Genomic DNA, 21,049 nt, shown 5'->3' with positions numbered 1-21,049 from the left:
AGCTATCATTGAACACTGCAAATCCAGACTCTGAGTGGTGCCTGGTGGCTTGTGGCAGCAATTTCGATGCTGCCTTCCCAGGAAGACATGTATGGGAGGGTGGAAAGACATCTATGGGAAGGTGGGGTGACCCTATGGGCCTGGGCAGAACAGTGCCCCTTCAAGGATCTGCCTGTACCAAATATCCTTTGATGAGAAACTCACAGTGGTCAGGCAGGAATACCTGGTCCGGTGTGAAGTGTCACCTTGGTCACTTCTGCCAGAACACAGTCATGTTTCTCCACTGACCCACTAACCCACTATGCCGAGAAGGAAGCTCTTTCTCAATGTCCTTTTTTTTTTCTTGGGTCACACCCGGCGATGCACAGGGGTTATTATTGGCTCTGCACTCAGGAATTACCCCTGGCAGTGCTCAGGGGACCATATGAAATGCTGGGAATCGAACCTGGGTCTGCCGCGCGCAAGGCAAACGTCCTACCCGCTGTGCTATCACTCCAGCCCCCTCTCAATGTCCTTTGAAAAGGACTTTCTCTTCTCAGACCCACTCACCTCCCTCGATCAAGTTTCAGGCCGCTAATGAGTGAGAGGTGAGCCAATACCAAAGCTTCTCCTTTGAGGCCACCTGGAAATTTCACAGCTCACTGGGTTTTGTGAGCAGGCTCAGCCATGTCAGACCTTTGTCTGTGTTACTTCACACTTGTATTTGCCTGGCCAGCAGCAAGACCAGCGTGGGTGTCCACCTCTGTGAAGGTTTTCCCAGAAGGAAGACACTCAGAGTGCCATCTCAGGACACAGAAGGGTGGGAACTGGCACTCAACAGGTGTGACGTGCTGGAGAAGTGAGATCTGGCCGCCCTGAGTTCATTGCCAAAAATGGTTGAAGATTAATATTGACTTTAGAGAGAATGTTTTCTGCACAGGGATGACATATGTGGTCCCATTTATTTTTTACCACAACTCTTAAGAGGTGATGGGGAGCAGCTGTGCTTTCAGTTTTGTATATGAAGACACTGAAGCTCAGAGAAGTTAGTTTGTATTCTTAAGAACATCTCTCCTCAGCTTAGAGCCTTTCTACCTTATGTCCCTCATCAGTCTGGGTTAAGTCCCTCTAAGATGATGAAACCCAGCTCCCTTTGTTCAGGCTGTCCCATCTACTATCTTTTCTTTGGGATCTAACACACTTCAGTTCCCTGTGCTAATGGCAAGGGTGTCAGCTGTCTACCCTAGCACTGGTGTTCTAGGAGTTGCTGAGGGCTTCTCTCAGGATGTTTTTGCCCAATGCCTGTCCAATAGTGTGCTCCTTATGGGGCCAAGAGCTATAGGAAATATGGTGAAAGGGAGTACGTGGTTGCTGGACGGGTGATGGTCTGTATGGCAGGTACTGGGGAGCACAGAGGAATAGATCTCACTCAGGCTCAAGGGTTTTGAGGAGCTTCTGGGAGAAGGATCATCTTATCCAACTTCTAAAAATGATAAGTTGGACTCCTCAGGTAAAGAAAGGGCCTCTGAGACAGAGGGAATAGTGCTGACTATGGCAAGGGGGCATGGAGATGCCCTGAGAACCAGCTCTGATGACACGTGGCTGATGTGTCTCTGCTGGTGGAGGCAAGAGGAAGGTTGGAGCATGGCACCTGGACAAAGGCTCTTGCATACAGCTTGAACAATCACGGAAAGACTGTGGATATGGGAAATTATGGAATTATTTTTGCATCTGAAGAAGATACCCACAGCCAACTATAGAAAGCACGCCCACCCAGTGAAAGCATAAGTGTTAATCCCTTATTCATGGGGACAAGTTCGTGTCTGACACGAGAGCATTCCTTATGGATCTCGACTGTGAGGCTGTGTGTGTTCTTCTAAGTTGGCCACAGAAGAGAGGTTTTGGCCTAGGCATGGGTGTGTGACCACCACAACCACACTGATTCAGACTCCAGAAATATGACCAACTGAAGCACCTTCTTAAGGGGAAAAGGTATGCAACTACAGATGCTGTCCCTCCAAAAATAACTGGGACAGTGGTTGTCCATGCTGTGTGTCTATCTCCTGGATAGTCTACCTGAGTAAGGACTTCACTTTGGAGACTTTCCTGGTTATGGAAACTTCCCAGCACCGGGAGATACTAAAATTACTCAAAGCATTCTGAGTCTGATCAGATTTCAGAACTATAGATTAAGATTTTCCAGATTTGCATGAGACTTACATGTCCAGGTACAGAATCAAAGGTCCTACATTCGAAGTATGCACTCTACAACTGAGTTAAATGTGATCTACTTTTTAATATTTATTTAGGCACCTTGATTTATAATAGTGTTAATATCAATGTTTTTGACAAACACCTAATGTTCAATAGGTTCTAAAATCACCATCATCATCATCATCATCAGCAGCAGCAGCAGCAGCAGCATCCTGTTGATCATCTATTTTCTCGAGTGGTCTCAGTAATGTCTCTAGCACTGAGATTTTAGAAGCCTCTCTTTACTTGTCCTTCCCAGTGGTGTCGCTTTGGAGGCTCTTTCAGGGTCAGGGGAATGAGACCCATCACTGTTACTGACTTTGGCATATGAATACGCCATGGGGAGCTTGCCAGGCTCTCCCAAGCGGGCAGAAAACTCTTGGTAGCTTGCCAGGTTCTCTGAGAGAGAGAACTGAGTTCTGTGCTCTTTTGTGATTGTATTTCACATATTTTAGAGTCTAACCTGGCCTAGCCTATTTTCTAAAATATGTAGAATAATTCAGTCACAAAAGAGCACAGAACTCAGTTCTCTACCATTTATTAACAGAGGCCCTGGGACAAGGTACTTGTTCAGATTCCTTAACTACAAATGGGGCTAATAACTGTACCTACTTCGTGGGGCTGCTCTGATAGACAGATGGTGCATGCTAGGGACCTGTATGGGTCATTCTTATCACTACAAAGATTTACCATTTAGGTAAGTTGTCTGCATCTTGATAGCCTGGATACTGTGTACACTTGAACTGGCCTCAGAGAGAATGAGAAATTTAAGTAATGACTTCCACTAGAGCTGGAAATATAGCCCATATTTGCAATTGGTGTCTTTCAAGTTTTGACTTAGTTTGGATACAGGTTACTTGTGATAATGCATCTATTTTAAGATCAAGATGATCATAAGCATCGTAGAAGAGTTGCTTGAGTAGCACCCCCCTCCAACCAGCCCTAATCCCCAAACAAGGAAAGGAGTGAGGGTCCTTTCCTGGGCTCTGGTCACTAAAGGGACTGCCCATCAGTCATTAATGCTTTTAAACTTACGCTTTAGAGTAGTTAAGAACAAAGTCCACTCCCTTTTCACTATCAAACTGGATATCACGGGGTAACTCCTTGTGACATTTGGCATCAATGCTCAAGGGGAAGCCTGGGTTCCACTCCATCCATCTGAGAATGAAAGGGGAGAAGAAAATTGGGTTAAAAGCTTGGTCTTTCGGTCAATGCCCTCAATCTGATGACAGTGTGTAAATCTGAGGCTGTCCCCATCATCAAGTCAACACACTGTAACTAAGGATGTATACAGTAGGATCCTGGACTCTTCCAAGGTTTAGACGCAACAAGCTTTGCTGTGCCTTGAGCATCATGGTGAGAAGCCCGAGGTCTCCTAATTTGGGATTGGGCTTATATCAAAGGCAGAGCTAAGCAACAGTGTGTAAAGGGGAGTGGAAAAGGAAGCTTCAAAAGATCTGATTTATCTGGGTCAATATTCAGTGGGCAATATCTCTCTCAGCACAGGTTTGCCATGCTGATCACTTGAGGAAGTAGCTGGAACTGTCTAACTTAGACATGCAAAAATCCCACAGCCTGGTCACTGGTCCCAGTATGGATGTGGTGGTTGGGGGGAAGGCCACCTTCCCAGTAGAGTACACAGGAAAGTAGGTACTGGAAAGGACCTCCTGCCAACAGCAGATTTAGAAGTTGTTATAATTAAAAGAGCATCTCCCTCCCCTACAAGGTCATGCATTCTTTTGAGCCAGAATGTTCAGGTCTCGTAGTATCACAGAACCTCTCAGTTTTTCATGGTTGTAATTTTACAAAAACTCTCAGTTTCCTATTGACCAATAAGACCCTCGTAAGAAACTTAAGGGTTCAACAGGAAAGTGGCTCTGAACACTTTTCCAGCAAACACTTTTTGAAGGGTCTATTGGTCTTAGCTGTCGATTAGATAGCTATCATTGTTCCTGTCAACTGAAATATTACTAGACCTGATTCCCTCTGCCACTGAAGTTCGAGGACTTTCATTAATTTTAAGAGCTCAGTTGAACTGATTTTTTTCTATATGTGATCACTTGGACACAAGTAGGATGCATGTGCCTACCAATGACTTCCTTTGTTTTGAAGTGTAGATTTTACTTGGAGAGGTGTGCTGTATATTTTCTCAGCCCAGAAAAAGTTGATCCACACCACAAGAGGGTGTTTTAGGTAGAAATGTCCCACCTTGGCCTCCTAGTGCACAGGGACAGAGTATTTGTTAGCTGCTGTCTTGCTACTGAGATCTAAAACCAAAAACCAATTTCTTCCCTGGTGGGTGCTATTGCCTGAGACTGCTGACTCACTGATAAACAGGCAAAGAAAAAAAAAAATCACACTCTATTGAGGAAGACTTAGTTGAAAGATAAGAAGGAAGCAGGAGGAAGAAGAAAGTAGAAGAAAAAGATCTTTAGGAGTTTCAGAATAAAAGAAAACTAAAAACAGAAGGACTCTCTGCAACCACGAAACATGATGCTGAATTGAAAATTGAATAGAGAAATGAAAGAAGAGAACATCTAGCTGGTTTCTTGGGAGGGAAAAAAAGTTCATCCAGTAAGTCATTAAGTAACTATAGTATGCCAGGCACTGCTTAGTGCTCAAAGGAAGGCAATGTAGCACAAAAGTGCAAGAAATCCCACAAGGAAATGCAAGTCATCGATGAAAAAAATGTTACTCATAAAAACTGGAGACAGAGGTTTAATTTTCAGAGTATAGAGCTTCACTGGGGAGGAGAGAAACATAAAAAAGTGAAAAAGTAAATCAAATAAATAAGAGAAAAACTTCTGTAAACAGAAATGTTTTCTAAGAAAATATGAGGTATAAAAGATACATGAAAAGGCATGCCTAGATATATACTGATTCATTACAAAGTATCAACGAGGTATAGTATAGTATAGTATAGTATAGTATAGTATAGTATAGTATAGTATAGTATAGTATAGTAGGTAGGCACTTGGCCTTCTTTGCAATCTACCCATATGGTCCCTTGAGCCCTGCCAGGAGTGATCCCTGAGTGCAGAGCCAGGAGCAATTCCTGAACACACTAGGTATGGCCCAAAAAATGAAAAGAAAAAAAAACGCCAAATATTGATGAAAGAGGAAATAAGTGAAGTGTGCTTTCATGTGTGGTTGTGTGTGTGTGTGTGTGTGTGTGTGCCTGCATGCATGCGGGCACACACACACACTACTGTATAAGTGTGATGAGGGAGGTGAGGAAGGTAGGAGTGAAAGATAAGAGATAGCGAGAGAGAGCAAGAGAGAGACTTAGAAGCTTCTGGAAAAAGAAAACAATCTTTAGATTTATCATTTGCCACACAGACAATGAAGAGATAGTGTAATTTACACACTTGAAAAGAAAAAGATGAACATCTAAGTCTTATTGGTAAATTGGCAAAGAGCAGGAAATTTTTTTTTTCTCTTAGGGTCACATCGGCGATACACAGGGGTTATTTCTGGCTCTGCACTCAGGAATTACCCCTGGCGGTGCTCAGGGGACCATATGGAAGGCTGGGAATTGAACCTGGGTCGGCCGCGTGCAAGGCAAACGCCCTACTCACTGTGCTATTGCTCTAGCCCGAAGAGCAGGAAAATTTTAAGGGACGGAGTAGGACAGAAGCAGAGAGTCAGTTATCCTGTCATCTACAGTCTCTCTCCCAGGAAATTAATTGAACAAGTTTAGCCAGCAAAGATGTAGGTAGAATGAACCAAAAGGTTTCTAAATATAGTAAAGTGTGTTCATTAGAAAATAATTTTTTTAAAAAATCAATAATTTTCTGAAATATCAAACTCCAGAAACAATGTTAATCTTTACTATAATTACTTGCTTTGGGAATTCTAGCCATATAATCAGAAAAAAATTATCAGTGATGCAAGTAGTAGAAAATAAGAGGCAAAACTAACATCATTTAGACAATCTGATAGAATAATGAAGTAACTAAAATGATTCACACAGACACACAACAATGATTAGAGATAACAAGAGTTTAGTAAGGAGTTAATACAGGTAAGCATTTTTTTTTCTCATCTACTTGTTTATATTTGAGAAGATTCCATGTCATGGAATCTGTGAAAGATTCCATGACAGTTAAACATTTTTAAAATAAGTAAGTAATTTAAATTTATTTCAGAAACATTTATTTACCAAAAAATCCTAGTTTGAACTTTAAACACCCTGATTGCAGTGTATGAATTTATTAGAAAGATGAAAGACCTACACTAAGAAGATGAGGAGCTGGAGTGCTAGCACAGTGGGTAGGGCATTTGCCTTGTATGCAGCCGACCCGGGTTTGATTCCCAGCATCCCATATGTCTCCTGAGCACCCCTGGGGTAGATCTTGAGTGCAGAACCAGGAGTAACCCCTGTGCATTGCCTGTGCATAACCCCTGTGCAAAAGCAAAAAAAAAAAAACCACCAAAAAACTAAGAAGATGAGAAATTGCATTGAAGGACCTTATGCAAGATAGAGATGGGTGTAATACAGTGTTCTTGTCTGGAAATATTGAATAGCAGTAAGTTGCTGCCATATAACATATCGTATATGTAATTCAAAACAATTCTCATCATGCAATTTCAAAAGAGATACCATAATGAGAAATGGCTAAGGATGAAAAAAAATAAGATATTATTCATACACATTAGATTGACAAGAATGAAAATGTCTCAAGTTATGAAAATACATAGGAAATAGCTGCTAGGGTGAAAAGTTGCAATCAATCTAGAATATGATCTAGAAAATGTAACAGGTGGTCTGCATCTGCAGAAGCTGACTTTCAGGACTCTTTCCTAGAATAACAAATAACCAACTTTTTTTTTCCCTTTTGGGTAACATCTGGTGGTGCTCAGGGGTTACTCCTGGCTCTGCACTCAGGAATTACTCCTGGCGGTGCTCAGGGGACCATACGGGATGCTGGGAATCGAACCCAGGTCAGCTGCGTGCAAGGCAAACGTCCTACCCGCTGTGCTATCACTCCAGCCCTGAATAATCTTCTTAAGAGAGCAAAGACAAAGATAATAAGATAGTACCAGAGTTAGGCACTTGCGTGCATTTGGCTCATCCAAGTTTGAATCCCCAGCATCACATATGGTCTAGTCCCTGAGCATTGCTGGGTGTTGCCTAACTTCTCTCCCTCTCACCCCCTTAACCCCACCCCAACACACAAGAGGGAGTATATGAGGAAGCTCATTATGACATGTTCGTAACAGCTATAAATTAAAAACAGCCAAAAAAATAAATACCACTTTCACAACCAAAGCAGGAGAGTGGGTGTTAATGGTGCTTTAGTCATGCAGGAGCCAGAAAGATACGACAGCTTCAATACAGCTTCAATGTGGAGCATATAGCAGGTGCAAGGCCTCAAGTTTAATCCCCTGCTCCACATGACCTTCTTAGCATTCTAGATGTGGCCCAGGAAGTGCTCAGCACCTCCAGCCAAGGCCCTGGTGGCCCCTGAACATACCATAGGAGTGACTTATAAAAATTTAAGAACAAAAATGTGCTGTATAGAAGCTGAAATAATGGAGACCACCAAATCATGTCAACTTGTTGCTTTTCAATACTGAATATGGTGGGAAAGAACAAGATTAAGAAATCTTGTTAAGAATCAGAATTAAGAAAGATTAAACCAAACACATTAAAAGCCACTAGACTAGATATAGCTTTGTGGTAACTGTAGTCATCACAGTGAGAGGACCTATGTTGACTGACTTAGTGAAAAGGAACAGCTGGACTCATAGGACTTTTGATATATTGGTCTATTCTTAGTCATTGCTTTATTTCTAAATGCTGATGAAATCTGAGAGTTTCATGTGAAAGAGGAACTCCAAGAATATGCAGATGGCACAAAGACCAGAGCTCTGTGCTGGAAAGGAAGTAGAGGAAGCGGTCGAAAAAAGATGAATAAGTGGAAGAAGAAAAAAAAAAGAAAAAAGGCCATTACATCTAAATAGAGGAAACACTTGATGGAAAATCTCTCTCCTATTCCTTAACTCTGGCCTGACCCCAGCCCTCTAACAGACACACCATGAACCCAGTCTCCTGGCAAAAGGAGTGTTTCCCAATGGTGCTCCTGAGAGCACTGTCTCTGCTAGAGTCACAAATAACATTCTCTATAGAAACATGAAGTTAAAAAAACCATCTTCCACTGCTGGTGGGACTTTCCATGGTCCAACTCCTATGGAAAATAGTAAGGAGAATTCTCAGTAAACTCAGAATTGAGCTGCCATATGACCGAGCAATTTCACTTTGGGTATCTATCCCCAGGACAGAAAAAATATTCATTGAAAAGGATGTATGCACACCAGTATTCACTGTGACACTTATATAATAGCTGAGATTTGGAATCAACCTAGATGTGCAATGACAGAGAAATGGATCATGAAGATGTGGTATGTCTACACAATGGACTATCACAAAGCTGCGAGGAACAATAAAATCAAACTCGTGGCTCCCAAGTACAGGGAGAAGGAAAGAAATAGAGTGAAGGGGAGGGGTAGAAGAGACAGATGAGAAGCAGTAGGGGCAGGGGTCAAGGGAATTCAGATATATTGGTGGTGTTAAGAAATAATAGGGGGCTGGAGCGATAAAACAGCAGGTAGGCGTTTGCCTTGCACTTGGCCAACCCAGGTTAGATTCCCAGCATCCCATATGGTCCCCTGAGCACTGCCAGAAGTAATTCCTGAGTGCAGAGCCAGGAGTAACCCCTGAGCAATGCTGGGTGTGACCCAAAAAGAAAAAAAAAACAGAAACAATAGAGCTAAATATCCAGACCACAGAGTCAACAACCCTGAAATCATGACACCCAAACCTTAACAATTGAACTTAAAAAAGGCGCTTGTCAAGATGGCAGGCTGGGGGTGAGGGTGGGATGTAGGAGTGGGGACGTGGGAACACTAGTGGAGGGAAGTTAACACTGGTGGTAAGATCGGTGCTGGAATGTTGTATGTCTAACACTCAACTATGAAAACCTGTGAATTACACTGCTTTAAGAAAAAGCCCAGCTTCCATTACCTCAGACTTCTCGGAATCTTCAGTGCTTATACACATGTGAAGGGAACAAATTAGCAGTTTCCCAAACTTGCTTCTACCTACGGGGCTATTCCTGGGGAGAAAGTTTGGTGACTGAGGCTCGAGGGCAGGACTTCTTAAACTTTATCCATGTGTGACCCCTTTTTGCCTGAGAAATTTTTACATTACCCTGAACATATAGATGTAAAAATAGTTATACAAATAAAACATTACTGATAAAAAATGATAATATATATTCATTTATTTGGGGGAGGTGGTAATCCTGGTGATTCTCAGGGTATTATCCTGGCTCTGTGTTTAGGAATTATCTTTGGAGCTCAGCAGATCACATTCAATGCCAGAAATCAAAGTGGGATTGGCTGTATCACATTTATTATTATTATTATTTTGCTTTTTGGGTTACACCCAGCAATGCTCAGGGGTTACTCCTGGCTCTGCACTCAGGAATTACTCCTGGCGGTGCTCAGGGGACCATATAGGATGCTGGGAATCGAACCCGGGTCAGCCGTGTGCGAGGCAAATGCCCTACCCTCTGTGCTATCGCTCCAGCCCTCACATATTTATTTTAAAGCACATTTCATCTCAATGGTTGATTGTTAGCATAGGGAAAGATAATTGAATGGCTTATTGATTTTCTATTCAGAGACCTTGCTGATTTATTAGTTTTAATGTGTGTGTGTGTGTGTGTGTGTGTGTGTGAGAGAGAGAGAGAGAGAGAGAGAGAGAGAGAGAGAGAGAGAGAGAGAATCCTTAGACTTTAATTTCCAACTTCCTTTCTTCTGGTCTAATTTCCCTGGCTAGAATCTCAGTACAAGTATTGAATAGAAATGGAAAAAGTTGATCTCTTTTCAATTCCTAGATTTTAGGAGAAAAACATGAAGTTTCCCTCACTAAGTATGATAAGAGCCTCCTCCTACCCACCCCCAGATAGTTAGGATACACCAGACTTTCCATAAAACTGATGACAGATCCCTCCCCCAGCCCCAGAAAGCAGCATCCAAGAAAAGCGGAGTCATTCTAGGGAGGGGGTACTGCCTACCTTAAAGTAGGGAGTTTAATAGCTCACCCTGCCAATCTGGTCAGTTTTAGGGACCCTCTTGTAGTCCTTATCTGACCATGAATGTCTGATATGATGGCTGTGAGATCAGTCATTTTCCCTTCATAGCCCTGTAACTGGTATCTCATTAGTTTATTTATTTGATGTTTGGAATCAAATACAGGACCTTATACATACTGAGCTACATCCCTGGCTCCTCTGCTGGCCTTGATTAGGATAGCCAACACGGCCAGCTTAGTATTTTTGAGAACATCAGCTAACTGGACCTAGAACTACCTACATGTTGCTTCTATCTCTGAGCATCTTGTCTTTAAGGATTTTGTTATCTTACCCTAGTGTTCTACCTGGGCATCCACTTAATTCTGTTTTGTTTGGTTTTTGTTTGAGGGTGCATATTCAGTGGTGCTCAGGACTTACTTCTGACTCTGCTCTCAGGGATCACTCTTAGTGGGCTCAGGGGACCATGTGGGGTGCCAGGGATTGAACCCGGTTGGATGCATATAAGGTAAATGCTCTACCCACTGTACTATTGCTCAGGTTCCTCTATTTCTTCATCCCCCAATCTGATCTTCACTATCTGAGTCATTTTACCTAATCATCCTCTAAGTTTCTTCTCTAGTAGGATTTTGAGATGTCTGAATTTTTTCTTTCAAGTGAAAGAAGAGATCCTTCAGTTTTCCTTTGTTCTAGCTTACTTCCTTGTTCAGCAATCTAATGGTGTATGTAGTTCCTCTGATAGACTCTCTTAATCTTTGTCTTTAGCTCCAGCATTTGCTTCTTTATAAGATCTTCTGCTGTTTCAGTATAATCATTTCTAGCTCAAGGTCTCTCCCTTGGCTGTAACAGCTCCTCCATGACTCCAGGGGATGCAGCTTTAACAACTTAAACATCCCTGTTAAGAAGTTTGCACATGCAGCTGCCCAGATGCTCCTTACTCTTTTCTTCAAATTCTTTCCGGCACAAAAGGCTTTGTTCAAGGTCTCAAATCTTGGTCCTTCTGGTCTCCCTTTGGCTTCATTTCCTTCACAGCTCCTCAATGGCCTCCATTTCTGCATTATGTTGGTTTCTGTTATAGTCTGGATTCTTGATTTGCATGCACATACCACTGTTCTTAGCCACCTGGCACTGAAGCTGTCAATGAAAATTCCCACACGTGGGTTTCATGGACTGACATTGTCTTCCCATGAGTGTTCTCCCATTAAATTTCATGGAGGTGCTCTCCCTCCTTGTCCTTATGCTGCAGTAGTACCAGCAGGAACACTTTCTCTGAGGTGGACTCCATGAGCATTTTAGCACTCCTTTTCCCTCCAGAAACCTTTGGGAGTCCACTCTGCAGGGACTGTTCCTTCAGCAGATTTGGTAGGGTGTGGCTGGTAACTCCAGCTTCTGAGGAAGAGCTCAGCTTCTGAAGAAGTTCTTTTGGTCTCCTCAGGATGTTGATGTCCTTCTCAGTCATTATTTCTTGGCCTTCAACTTGATGATCTTCAAAGTCATGGTCTGTTTGACAGCAGCAGCTCCACCCATCTGCACTTTCCTAGAGGGAACTCCTGCAAGGGTCATAAACTTCTCTTTTCTGACTTGCTCAATGTTGTGCTTCACTCTGTGTTCTCATACTCAGACTCAGGCAGCTGGTGGATCATCTCTTCGAGCTTCTCTAGAAACCTTTGGTCCATCCGTTCTCGCCCTTCTTCGTCTTGAGCTAAGATTGATCTAATCTCAGACTTGAGCTCATCAACCACATCCATTGGATTCTATGAATCTTCTTATTGTAATTGGTCATTTTATAGTAACCCGAGTTATCATTTGTGATAGAACAGTCGCTTTTGAGATCAGCTTTTCTGAAGATGGTGGCATGACCTCCATGTCAATGACAGATTTTCCCACTTGCTTCCCACATATAGGGCAGAAGATTCTATAATGGCATTTAAGGTATCTTGTTTACATCCAGACATGCCACTGCCCAGTCACAGTTTTCTTTCATATCATGTTTATGTTTCACCACAGTCACACTGGATGTGTCCTCAAGACCATTTTATGCATGAGACTTTTTTTTTTCTCTTTTTGTCACACTTGATTGTGCTCAGAGATTAGTCTTGGCACTTGCTCAGGGATCATTTTGGTAGTACTTATGGAAAGCTAAGCAATTCCAGGGATCAAACTGGCGTTGGCTATATGTATACAAGTGTTTTAATTCCTGTACTATCTCTCTAGCCCCAGAATTTGTCAGTTTCATCTTAGTTATTTGAATTTGCTGACATACAATCATTTCTAGTTATTCCTTTTTATTCATTTTAATTTCTCTGAGGTTCCTTTTATTCATTTTCATTTCTTGATGCCCTCTTTTACTTCTAATTTAATAAACTGAACCCTCCCCTTTCTATTTGTATGTTAACTAACAATTTGTCAGTTTTATTGTAGGTTATATATCCCCTTCTTATTCAAATTATATGTGTTTTGACTTTTTAGGCCATCCCCAGCAATGCTTGGGTGCTACTCCTGGAGGTACTCAGGAGGCTAGCTGGGGACTGGACTGGAGTTGGCTGTATATAAAGAAATTCCTTTAATTTCTATACTCTCTGGCACTCTATCAAAATTATTATAAAAAGACTGAATTATAATAAACAGTAAGGGATAATCCCTATAAAAGGAGGTGGGAGAATGTTAAAGTAGATTCAAAATTTGCTGCTCTTTTCCTCCTAAATGATAGTACATTTATTCTCAAGTTTTTCCACACTCTCTCTTGACTCTCTCTGTTGGAGTGTGCACAGGGGAGTTTGAAGATTGAGGAGTATCACAGAGCTTGGTCATGTGATATTGGCTTGGTCATCACTCATCAGCAATGGTGGGACATAGCTGTGGGAAGGGATGTTTTAGATTATAGTAGAATAGAAGAAACCTTGGCCTTCTTAGTCTGATGTAAAAACTCACCGATATTGTTTTTGCCTTGTTTCCAGTTCTTTACGTCTGTGCTGCTTCAGAGTGTGAATTTGGTCATCACGGGCCAATTTTGCTGTAAAAAAGGACAAGTATGAGAAGAGCATAAAAACGGATAATGGCTATGTCAAAAAGTCAGATACCCCTCAGACAGCCTGACTATGCCAAGCACAGTTATATAAATTCTTTCATTTAGCCAACGATGATCTTTCATGGGTTTTTCTATAGAGGTCATTCTCACTAGTGTGAGGTAATATCTCAATTTCATTTTGATGTGCATTTTTCTAATAATAAGTAACACTGACAATTTTCTCATATACGTGTTGGCCATCTGTATATTTTCTTTGGCGAATGTCCATTTGGCTCTTTCCCCCAGTATTTGATGGGGTTGTCTGCTTCTTGTTGAGTTTTGTGAGCACTTGTTTATCTTGAAAATTTGCCCTTGTCAAATGTATGATGTGTGAATATTTTCTACCATTTGTTAGGACTTCTTTCTTGTTCTGGTTATAATTTATTTTGCAGTGCAGAAGCTTTTTATTTTTTTTGATACAATCCTACTTGTTTAATTTTGCTTTTGTTTTTGTTTTTCTAGAGTCAAAACACTCATGATAACATAAGTAATAAAATGGGGGTGTTTTTCTTATGTTTTATTTGATATGTTTTATGGCTTTGTATTAATTCATCCACTTAAAACATTTGTCTTTGGGGTTGAGAGATAGTGCAGTGGATAAGGCACTTGCTTTGCATGCTGCCAACAAGGATTCAATTGCCTGTACCACATATGATCCTTCAAGCCCACAAAAAAATGATCCTTGGGAATAGAGCCAGAAGTAAGCTCTGAGAACATCTGGGTATGATCCCAAATAAATAAAAACATCTGTTTTTCACTGTTGTTTTTTCTTTTCTTTTTGGGTCACACCTGGTGATGCACAGGGGTTACTCCTGGCTCTGCACTCAGGAATTACTCTGGTGGTGCTTAGAGGACTATATGGGATGCTGAGAATCAAACCCGGGTTGGCCACGTGCAAGGCAAATACCTGCTGTGTTATCGCTCTAACCCCCACTTTACTGTTTGTGAGAACATTTCTGCAAATTACACATCAGGCAAAGGCTAATATCCAAGATTTATAAAGCATTTTCAAAGTGCAACATAAAAACCCAACCCCATGAAAAAATGGGAGAGGAGATGACAGTCATTTACCCAAAGACGACATCAAGATGGCCAACAGTCACATGAAAACCTTTTCATCATCACTGATTATCAGGGAAATGCAAACTAAATGGCAATGAGAAATCACCTTATGGTGAAATGTGAAACAGGCTGGAAACAATTAAGTGTTGGTGGGAATGTGGTAAAAAAAAAAAACTACAAATAATTATTGGTGGCTATAATAACCTCTCAGAAAATGTTTTTGAGATTCCTGAGTGCATTATCAATAGGTCAAACTTCCATTTGACCTTATGATTCTACCCCATTGAAACCTAGGAATGTATCCAAATAATACAAAATTAATTATTAATGAAAAAGACATATATATGGACTAGTGAGATAGTATAGTGGGTAGGGCGCTTGCCTTACATGTAGTTGACCTGGGTTTGATCCGTGGTACCCCATATGGTCCCCTGAGCACTGCTGGGAGTAATTTATGAGTGCAGAGCCAGGAGTAACCATAAAGCATTGCCAGGTGTGCCCTTCCCCACTCCAAAAAAAGAAAAAAGACATACTGGGTCAGAGTGATAGTACAGCAGGTAAGGTGTTTGCCTTATATGTGGTCAACTTAGGTTTGACCCCCTGAATTCCATATGGTCATCTGAACCCACCAGGACTCATCCCTGAGTGCAGAGCCAGGAGTAGGCCCTGAGCACTGCCTGGTAAGCACTCCCCCTAAAAAACACTCAAACAAAAGACATACATACACCAGTACTTATTGCAGCACTATTTATAATAACTAAGATCTAGATTGTGGTATATAGACACAATGGAATGCTATTTACTTATGGAGAGAGATGAAATTTTGCAGTATGCTGAAACTTAGGTGGAACTGGAGGGCATCATGTTGAATAAAGTCGAAGATAAAAGAGAAATGTCAGATGATCTTGCTAATGTTTAGAGGATAAACAAAGAAATAGATTATATAGTGCTCAATAGAAAAAAATACCACGTGATCTTGTCTGCTCCTCTCGGACAGCCAAGCTACCGAGAGTATCTCGTATGGCAGAGCCTGGCAAGCTTACCCATGTTGTATTCAATATGCCAACAGCAGTAACCGCCAGTCTCACAATGGAGACGTTACTAGTGCCCACTTGAGCAAATCAATGAGCAATGGGATGACAGTGACAATGATCTTGTTCATATATGGAGAATAAACAAAGAAAGGGATTAGACAATACCCAATGAAAACAAAATGTCAGACATGATCAATAGAACTGAGAATGAGGTACCGGCCCTGCTCTCCACCGAGATGTAACCCTGGAGGCTGCACGTGTGCGGCCTCTCCACAGCTGCACGAGCATGATTCCAGAGGCCACCTAAACTACTTTTGGTACCGGCAGCTTCTTGCAGAAATGTCTCTAGACTGTGAACTAAGCCATGGCCTCATGCCTGCCCAGAAGGGAAGAGGGTTTTTCTCTCTTGCCTTTTTCTTGCGGGGCGGGCGGGGGGAGGGGGAAGGGCGTGGCAACTGCCATCTTACGAGCACCACTAATGAGAGGTACAAGCTTGCAATGATCTAATTTCTGGCAGAAATTTCCCTGGACTTAGTTACTAAAATACAGAAATCCAAAACCGCGTGGTCACAATTGCGGCTGCACGACCTCATATCTCTTCATTCTCAGCAGTGGAAAATAAATTATCAAATGCTTCCTTTTCAGCAGGTCTGATTTTAGGGGGGGAAACTCCAAACAATAATAGTGAGTTTTTTGTTGAAATATTGAATGTAACCAAAGTAAAGAGAAAGTTAAGTGAAATTTATCAGTTACATAGGCGGGGGTGGGGGGTGGGGGGATGGGAGGTATACTGGGTTTTTTTTGGTGGTGGAATATGTGCACTGGTGAAGGGATGGTTATTTGAGCATTGCATAACTGAGACTTAAGCTTGAAAGCTTTGTAATTTTCCACATAATGATTCAATAAAAAATATAAATTAAAAAAAAAGAATTGAGAATGAGAAGAGAAAGGAGGAGGAAACTAAAAAAAATGTTGGGGGAGATTATGAAACAATGACAGTGGTGGGGGCATTGGTATAGTACTCTGAGACTTGGATAATTTCAATATTCTTGGAAGCTATGTTACTTCAATACTTATATTTTATTTTAAAATATGAAAATAAAAATGAAATGATTAAGGTGATAGTGCATGATTATTGCAAACAAAAACAAGTTTTTAATCAATTTCGAGTTTAACTTTTGTGCACTGTATGATAGTGGTTCAATTTCATTCTTTTGCATGTGGCTAGTTTTTCATTGACTGAAGAGGTTTTCCTTCCTCCAACTATCTTCTTGACTTCTTTGTTGGAAATTAACTGTATATGTGAGTTTATTTCTGAGTTCTCAAGTCATTTCATTTGTTAGTGTATGATATTATTCCAATGCCAAACTGTTTCTGCTTATAATATAATTAAAACATTATAGTTTAAAGTCAGAAATATGGTGTCTCCCATCTTTTTTCCCTCATAATTGATTTAGTTATTTGGGGGTATTTTTGGGTTTCATAAACTCTTTAGTAGTATTTATAGGATTTCCATGAAATGTTAATGGGACTTTCATTGGTATTGAATTGACTCTTTAGGTAGAATGATTATTTTAGAAATATTATTTTTTAAATTTTTTCCAATCCAGGATCACGTAATATTTCTCTATATCTTTGTGTCTTCTGTTTCTTGTAATTGTGACTTACAATTTTTGATGTATAAGTCTTTCACTTCCTTTGTTGACTACTAGGTACATGGGTTTGGGGATGGTGGAGATACAACTGTAAATTAGGATTTAATTTCTTTTATTTTTCTAGTTCATTGTTTGTATATAGAAATATAACAGAATATTTTAGCTTACTATTTTACTATAATGATTTATGATTTCTAATAGTGTACATAGCCTTTAGAGTTTTCTGGTTATATAATCCATGCTATCTTCAAATAGTGATAATTTAATTTCTTTTCCAATTTAAATTTCTTTAATTTCTTTGAGCAACATACTTTTGCTCAATGTAGCCTTATGATTTTTTGTATGATGTCTGTTGTACCTTCTTTTCTTTCATTTCTGATCCCATTTACCCAAGTTTCCTTTCTTTTTGTAGGTCTAGTTAACATTTTGTTAATATTGTCTATTTTTCCAAGAACCAACTCAGTTTCATTGATATTTTATATTCTTTTAATTTAATCTCATTTATTTCTGCTCTAATTTTATTACATCCTTCCATCTACTGACTTTGGATTTCACTTCTTGTCACTTTCTGTTCATTTATTTCAGTTTCTTAAATGTGAGTTTAGAGTATTTGAGATTTTGTTTATTTGTTTCTTAATGTAAGCCTCTATATACCAACTTCCCCTCAGTATTGCTTCTACTGTGTCACATATTTTCTGATAGTTTGTCTTCATTCTTGTTTTTCTTTTATTATCTCATTGACCCATGTAGTTTTCAATTTTTAGATATCTGAATTTTTCCTAGCTTGCATGCTTGGAAAATTTTTCCTTTCAAGCTAGGAAAAATACAAATATCTGAATATTAAGCAACATGTTATTGAAAACTGTCAGGTCAATGAGATAATTAAAAAGTATACATGCAGCCTCAGATCCTGAGATTTGAGAGAAATGAAACTTTTTTTCCTGTCTCTTTTTCCCCTACCCTTCTTTATTGCTGTGCTCTGACACTATGATTCTTTATCTCTGTAGTACAACATCCCTGCATTTATTTCAAAGGCTATTGAAACAGTTAAAAACCTGAGTAACAAGAGAATAATCTCATTTATATTAAGTTTTCAAGTGCAGGGCAAAAACTAGACCACAGATCCAGTGTGTTTGAGGTACTCTGTAGATTCCTATCGCCTGGGAACCAGTTGTGTAAAACAATTACCAGATAAATTACTTTCCAGCATTTTCCATTGGCAAATAAACTTCGTATTCTGAGTCTTTTCCTTTACTCATATATAGAATTCTTCCCTCTTTTCCTATTTTCTAGCAATAATTTATGAATGACAGTATTAAGTTTTCTTTATTCAGTGGAGCAGCAGAGCCTGGCAAGCTACCTGTGGTGTATTCGATATGCCCAAAACAGTAACAAGTCTCACAATGGAGACGTTACTGGTGCCCGCTTGAGCAAATCAATGAACAACGGGATGACAGTGTCAGTGACAGTGCTACATATATATGGAATACATATACATATACATGGGATATATATATAATACATACTGTGTATATTATATATAAACATGCTATTTGCGCACACTATACACACATATGCCATTCTGGCCGAGATCAGCCTAGCACAGCTTGGCAGTGCATGGGGGATGGGTGGTAGTGCTTAAGGTGCTTGGGGGTTACCAAAGCTATGTCTTCCTTTCCTTCTTTTCTTCCATTCCTACCTCTCTACTCTTCCACTCTATTCTTTTCCTTTGGTTGGAAGAGAAGGAATGAGAAGTTAAGTGTGTTTGCTTTCTTAATACAGTGTTAAGGATCAAAATCAGGGTTTTGCACATGGAAATTATGTGCTCTATCATCAAGTGATAGCTCATCCTGCAATTTGGTTTAAGTCAAATTTCATGTCAGAAACAACAGGGTGTTGTCTTTTATTATTATTATTATTATTTTTGCTTTTTTGGGTCACACCTGGCGATGCACAGGGGTTACTCCTGGCTCTGCATTCAGGAATTACTCCTGGCAGTACTGGGGGGATCATATGGGATGCTGGAAATTGAACCCAGGTCAGCTGCATGCAAGGCAAACGCCCTACCCATGTGCTATCGCTCCAGCCCCAAGGTGTTGTCTTTAAGAATACCAGGTAAAGAAGGTTTTTTTTCTCTTTTGTTTTCAGTTTTCTTTCTAACAAGAGCAAATCATCATTTTCCTTTGACCTCCCCTGCTAATCTTTTGTGAGGAACAAAGAACTAGTATCAAAGACAGCCTGTCAAAAGGAAGTACTATATGTTATCGCTGTGCAGCTGTCTTCTCATTAGTCTGGAGGGTAAATGACATCTGAAGATTTATCATTCCAGATTTTGAATTTGGCTGGAGATCCATGCTTTGAAATAAGATAGAATTTATTTCAGCATGACTTTGACTGTTATACACTAAGAAGCTTGAGTGCAAGGAGGAGTTGAGGTGTGGGGGGGGCGGGGTGGGGAGGGCTAGGGGAAATAAGGAGGAGGGAAGAGAGAGCAGGAGAGAGGAAGAGAGAGAGATCTTAGCTGATCTCTGTCATCTGCTTCTCTTTCCTCCTTCACATCAGATAAGCTTCATGTCTCTTACTGTGTATGACCTCATGGGAAAGCAACAGAACGGGCTCTGCATTTTGGAGGGTTTGACTTCAGGGGAAAATATATGTTCTCTTTTAGCAAAAAGTTCATTTACCAAAACAGATTCACTCAATGACTACCTGGATTGCTCATGGTTGTCATTGGGGAATGTTCCTGTTCAATTCCTTCCTTCCTAGTTCCTTCCTTGTATAAGCCCCCCTGGGCCCCAAACCATGCATAGTTTGGGTCTGGTGTCTGTGAATATGTAAATAAATACTATGGCTTTGATACCTGAAAGCTGTTCAGTTATCTGGGGATATGGCCCCTGCTATTGGTCACTAGGGACCCTATGCCCTCTGAAAGAAATGGACCATAAACTTCCTCAGTGGACTATATTGCAGAAAGGACATAGCTGGGTATGTTCCCTGGAGCTTCTTATTTCACCTTCTAGCCTGGTGTTTATTAGTCCCTGAAAGAGATCGCCATTCCAGAGGTGCAGGGTGCTCAATCATGATGGCATTGTATCATCCCTACAAATATAGTTCTTTGAAGAAGGAAGGCTTATGGGTCCCTTAGTTTCTAAGAAGCCAGGGAGGAGAAAAGGCTAGAGCCACTCACCTTTTCCATCTCTCAAGATGATCTCACCATCACCAGTGATCCAGCGATAGCAAGGAAACTCAATGTAATCTCCATAGGGTGTCTTCAGCGTGATGTACTTCAGGTACCAGTCATCATGGATCCAGTACTTGCGCTTTTCAACCTTGATCAGCTGGATGTCACCCAATTCTTCATCCACTGTCACATCATAAGAATCAACCTGTGAAGGAGAAAAGCAAGTAGATCAAGTAAGACTCTAGATTTTTCTTGGGCTGTTTTTATCACCCCTTAGTTTATTTAGTCAAGATGTCTGCTGAATGCCTGCCCTCAAAAAGACTGGGCTCCGAGCTGGGTGACAGTGACGAAAGGTCCTGAGCCCTGCCGTGATGGAGATGAAAATACAGCGAGTAAAAAATAGAACTGCAGGGAGAGGAAACTTCGGTGTCTGCATATGGTTTGTGCTGAAGGAGAGGAGACTGAGGAGTCCCCCTGCCCTGATTTCTACAACGTTCTAACTATAGGTCCTCTTCATCTGTCCCCCACTCACACTAGGGAAGCACGGGGGCTGGCAATCTTCCCCTACATGACAAGAGGGGACAAAATGAACCTCATGATAAGGGCAACTCTTCCCAGTTACAAAGGCCTTGCTTACCAGTGCCATAGGTGCCCACAGCAACTTTGGGAGAAGGGGAAGTTCTGGCCTGTGCCATGGATGAAGACAGGGAGGCTCAATG

At 40.9% G+C, this 21,049-nt stretch overlaps 1 protein-coding gene across 4 annotated transcripts in view; it reads right to left on the bottom strand.

Annotated features, from left to right (window-relative positions):
- Positions 1 to 21,049, bottom strand: part of ALOX5 (arachidonate 5-lipoxygenase) — a 48,235-nt gene that overhangs the window by 19,486 nt on the left and 7,700 nt on the right. For all 4 annotated transcript variants that reach the window (XM_004607381.2, XM_004607383.2, XM_055119396.1 and 1 more), the window contains exons 2-4: positions 20,337 to 20,535; positions 13,263 to 13,344; positions 3,268 to 3,390 (exon numbers count right to left, since the gene is read on the bottom strand). In XM_004607381.2, the coding sequence (XP_004607438.1) occupies positions 3,268 to 3,390; positions 13,263 to 13,344; positions 20,337 to 20,535 (404 nt within the window). The remainder of the gene's footprint in view (positions 1 to 3,267; positions 3,391 to 13,262; positions 13,345 to 20,336; positions 20,536 to 21,049) is intronic.

The sequence above is a fragment of the Sorex araneus genome, chromosome 11 (genome assembly GCF_027595985.1).
Source record: "Sorex araneus isolate mSorAra2 chromosome 11, mSorAra2.pri, whole genome shotgun sequence".
NCBI classification, from domain to species: domain Eukaryota; kingdom Metazoa; phylum Chordata; class Mammalia; order Eulipotyphla; family Soricidae; genus Sorex; species Sorex araneus.
This window is presented reverse-complemented; position numbering and strand designations above follow the sequence as displayed.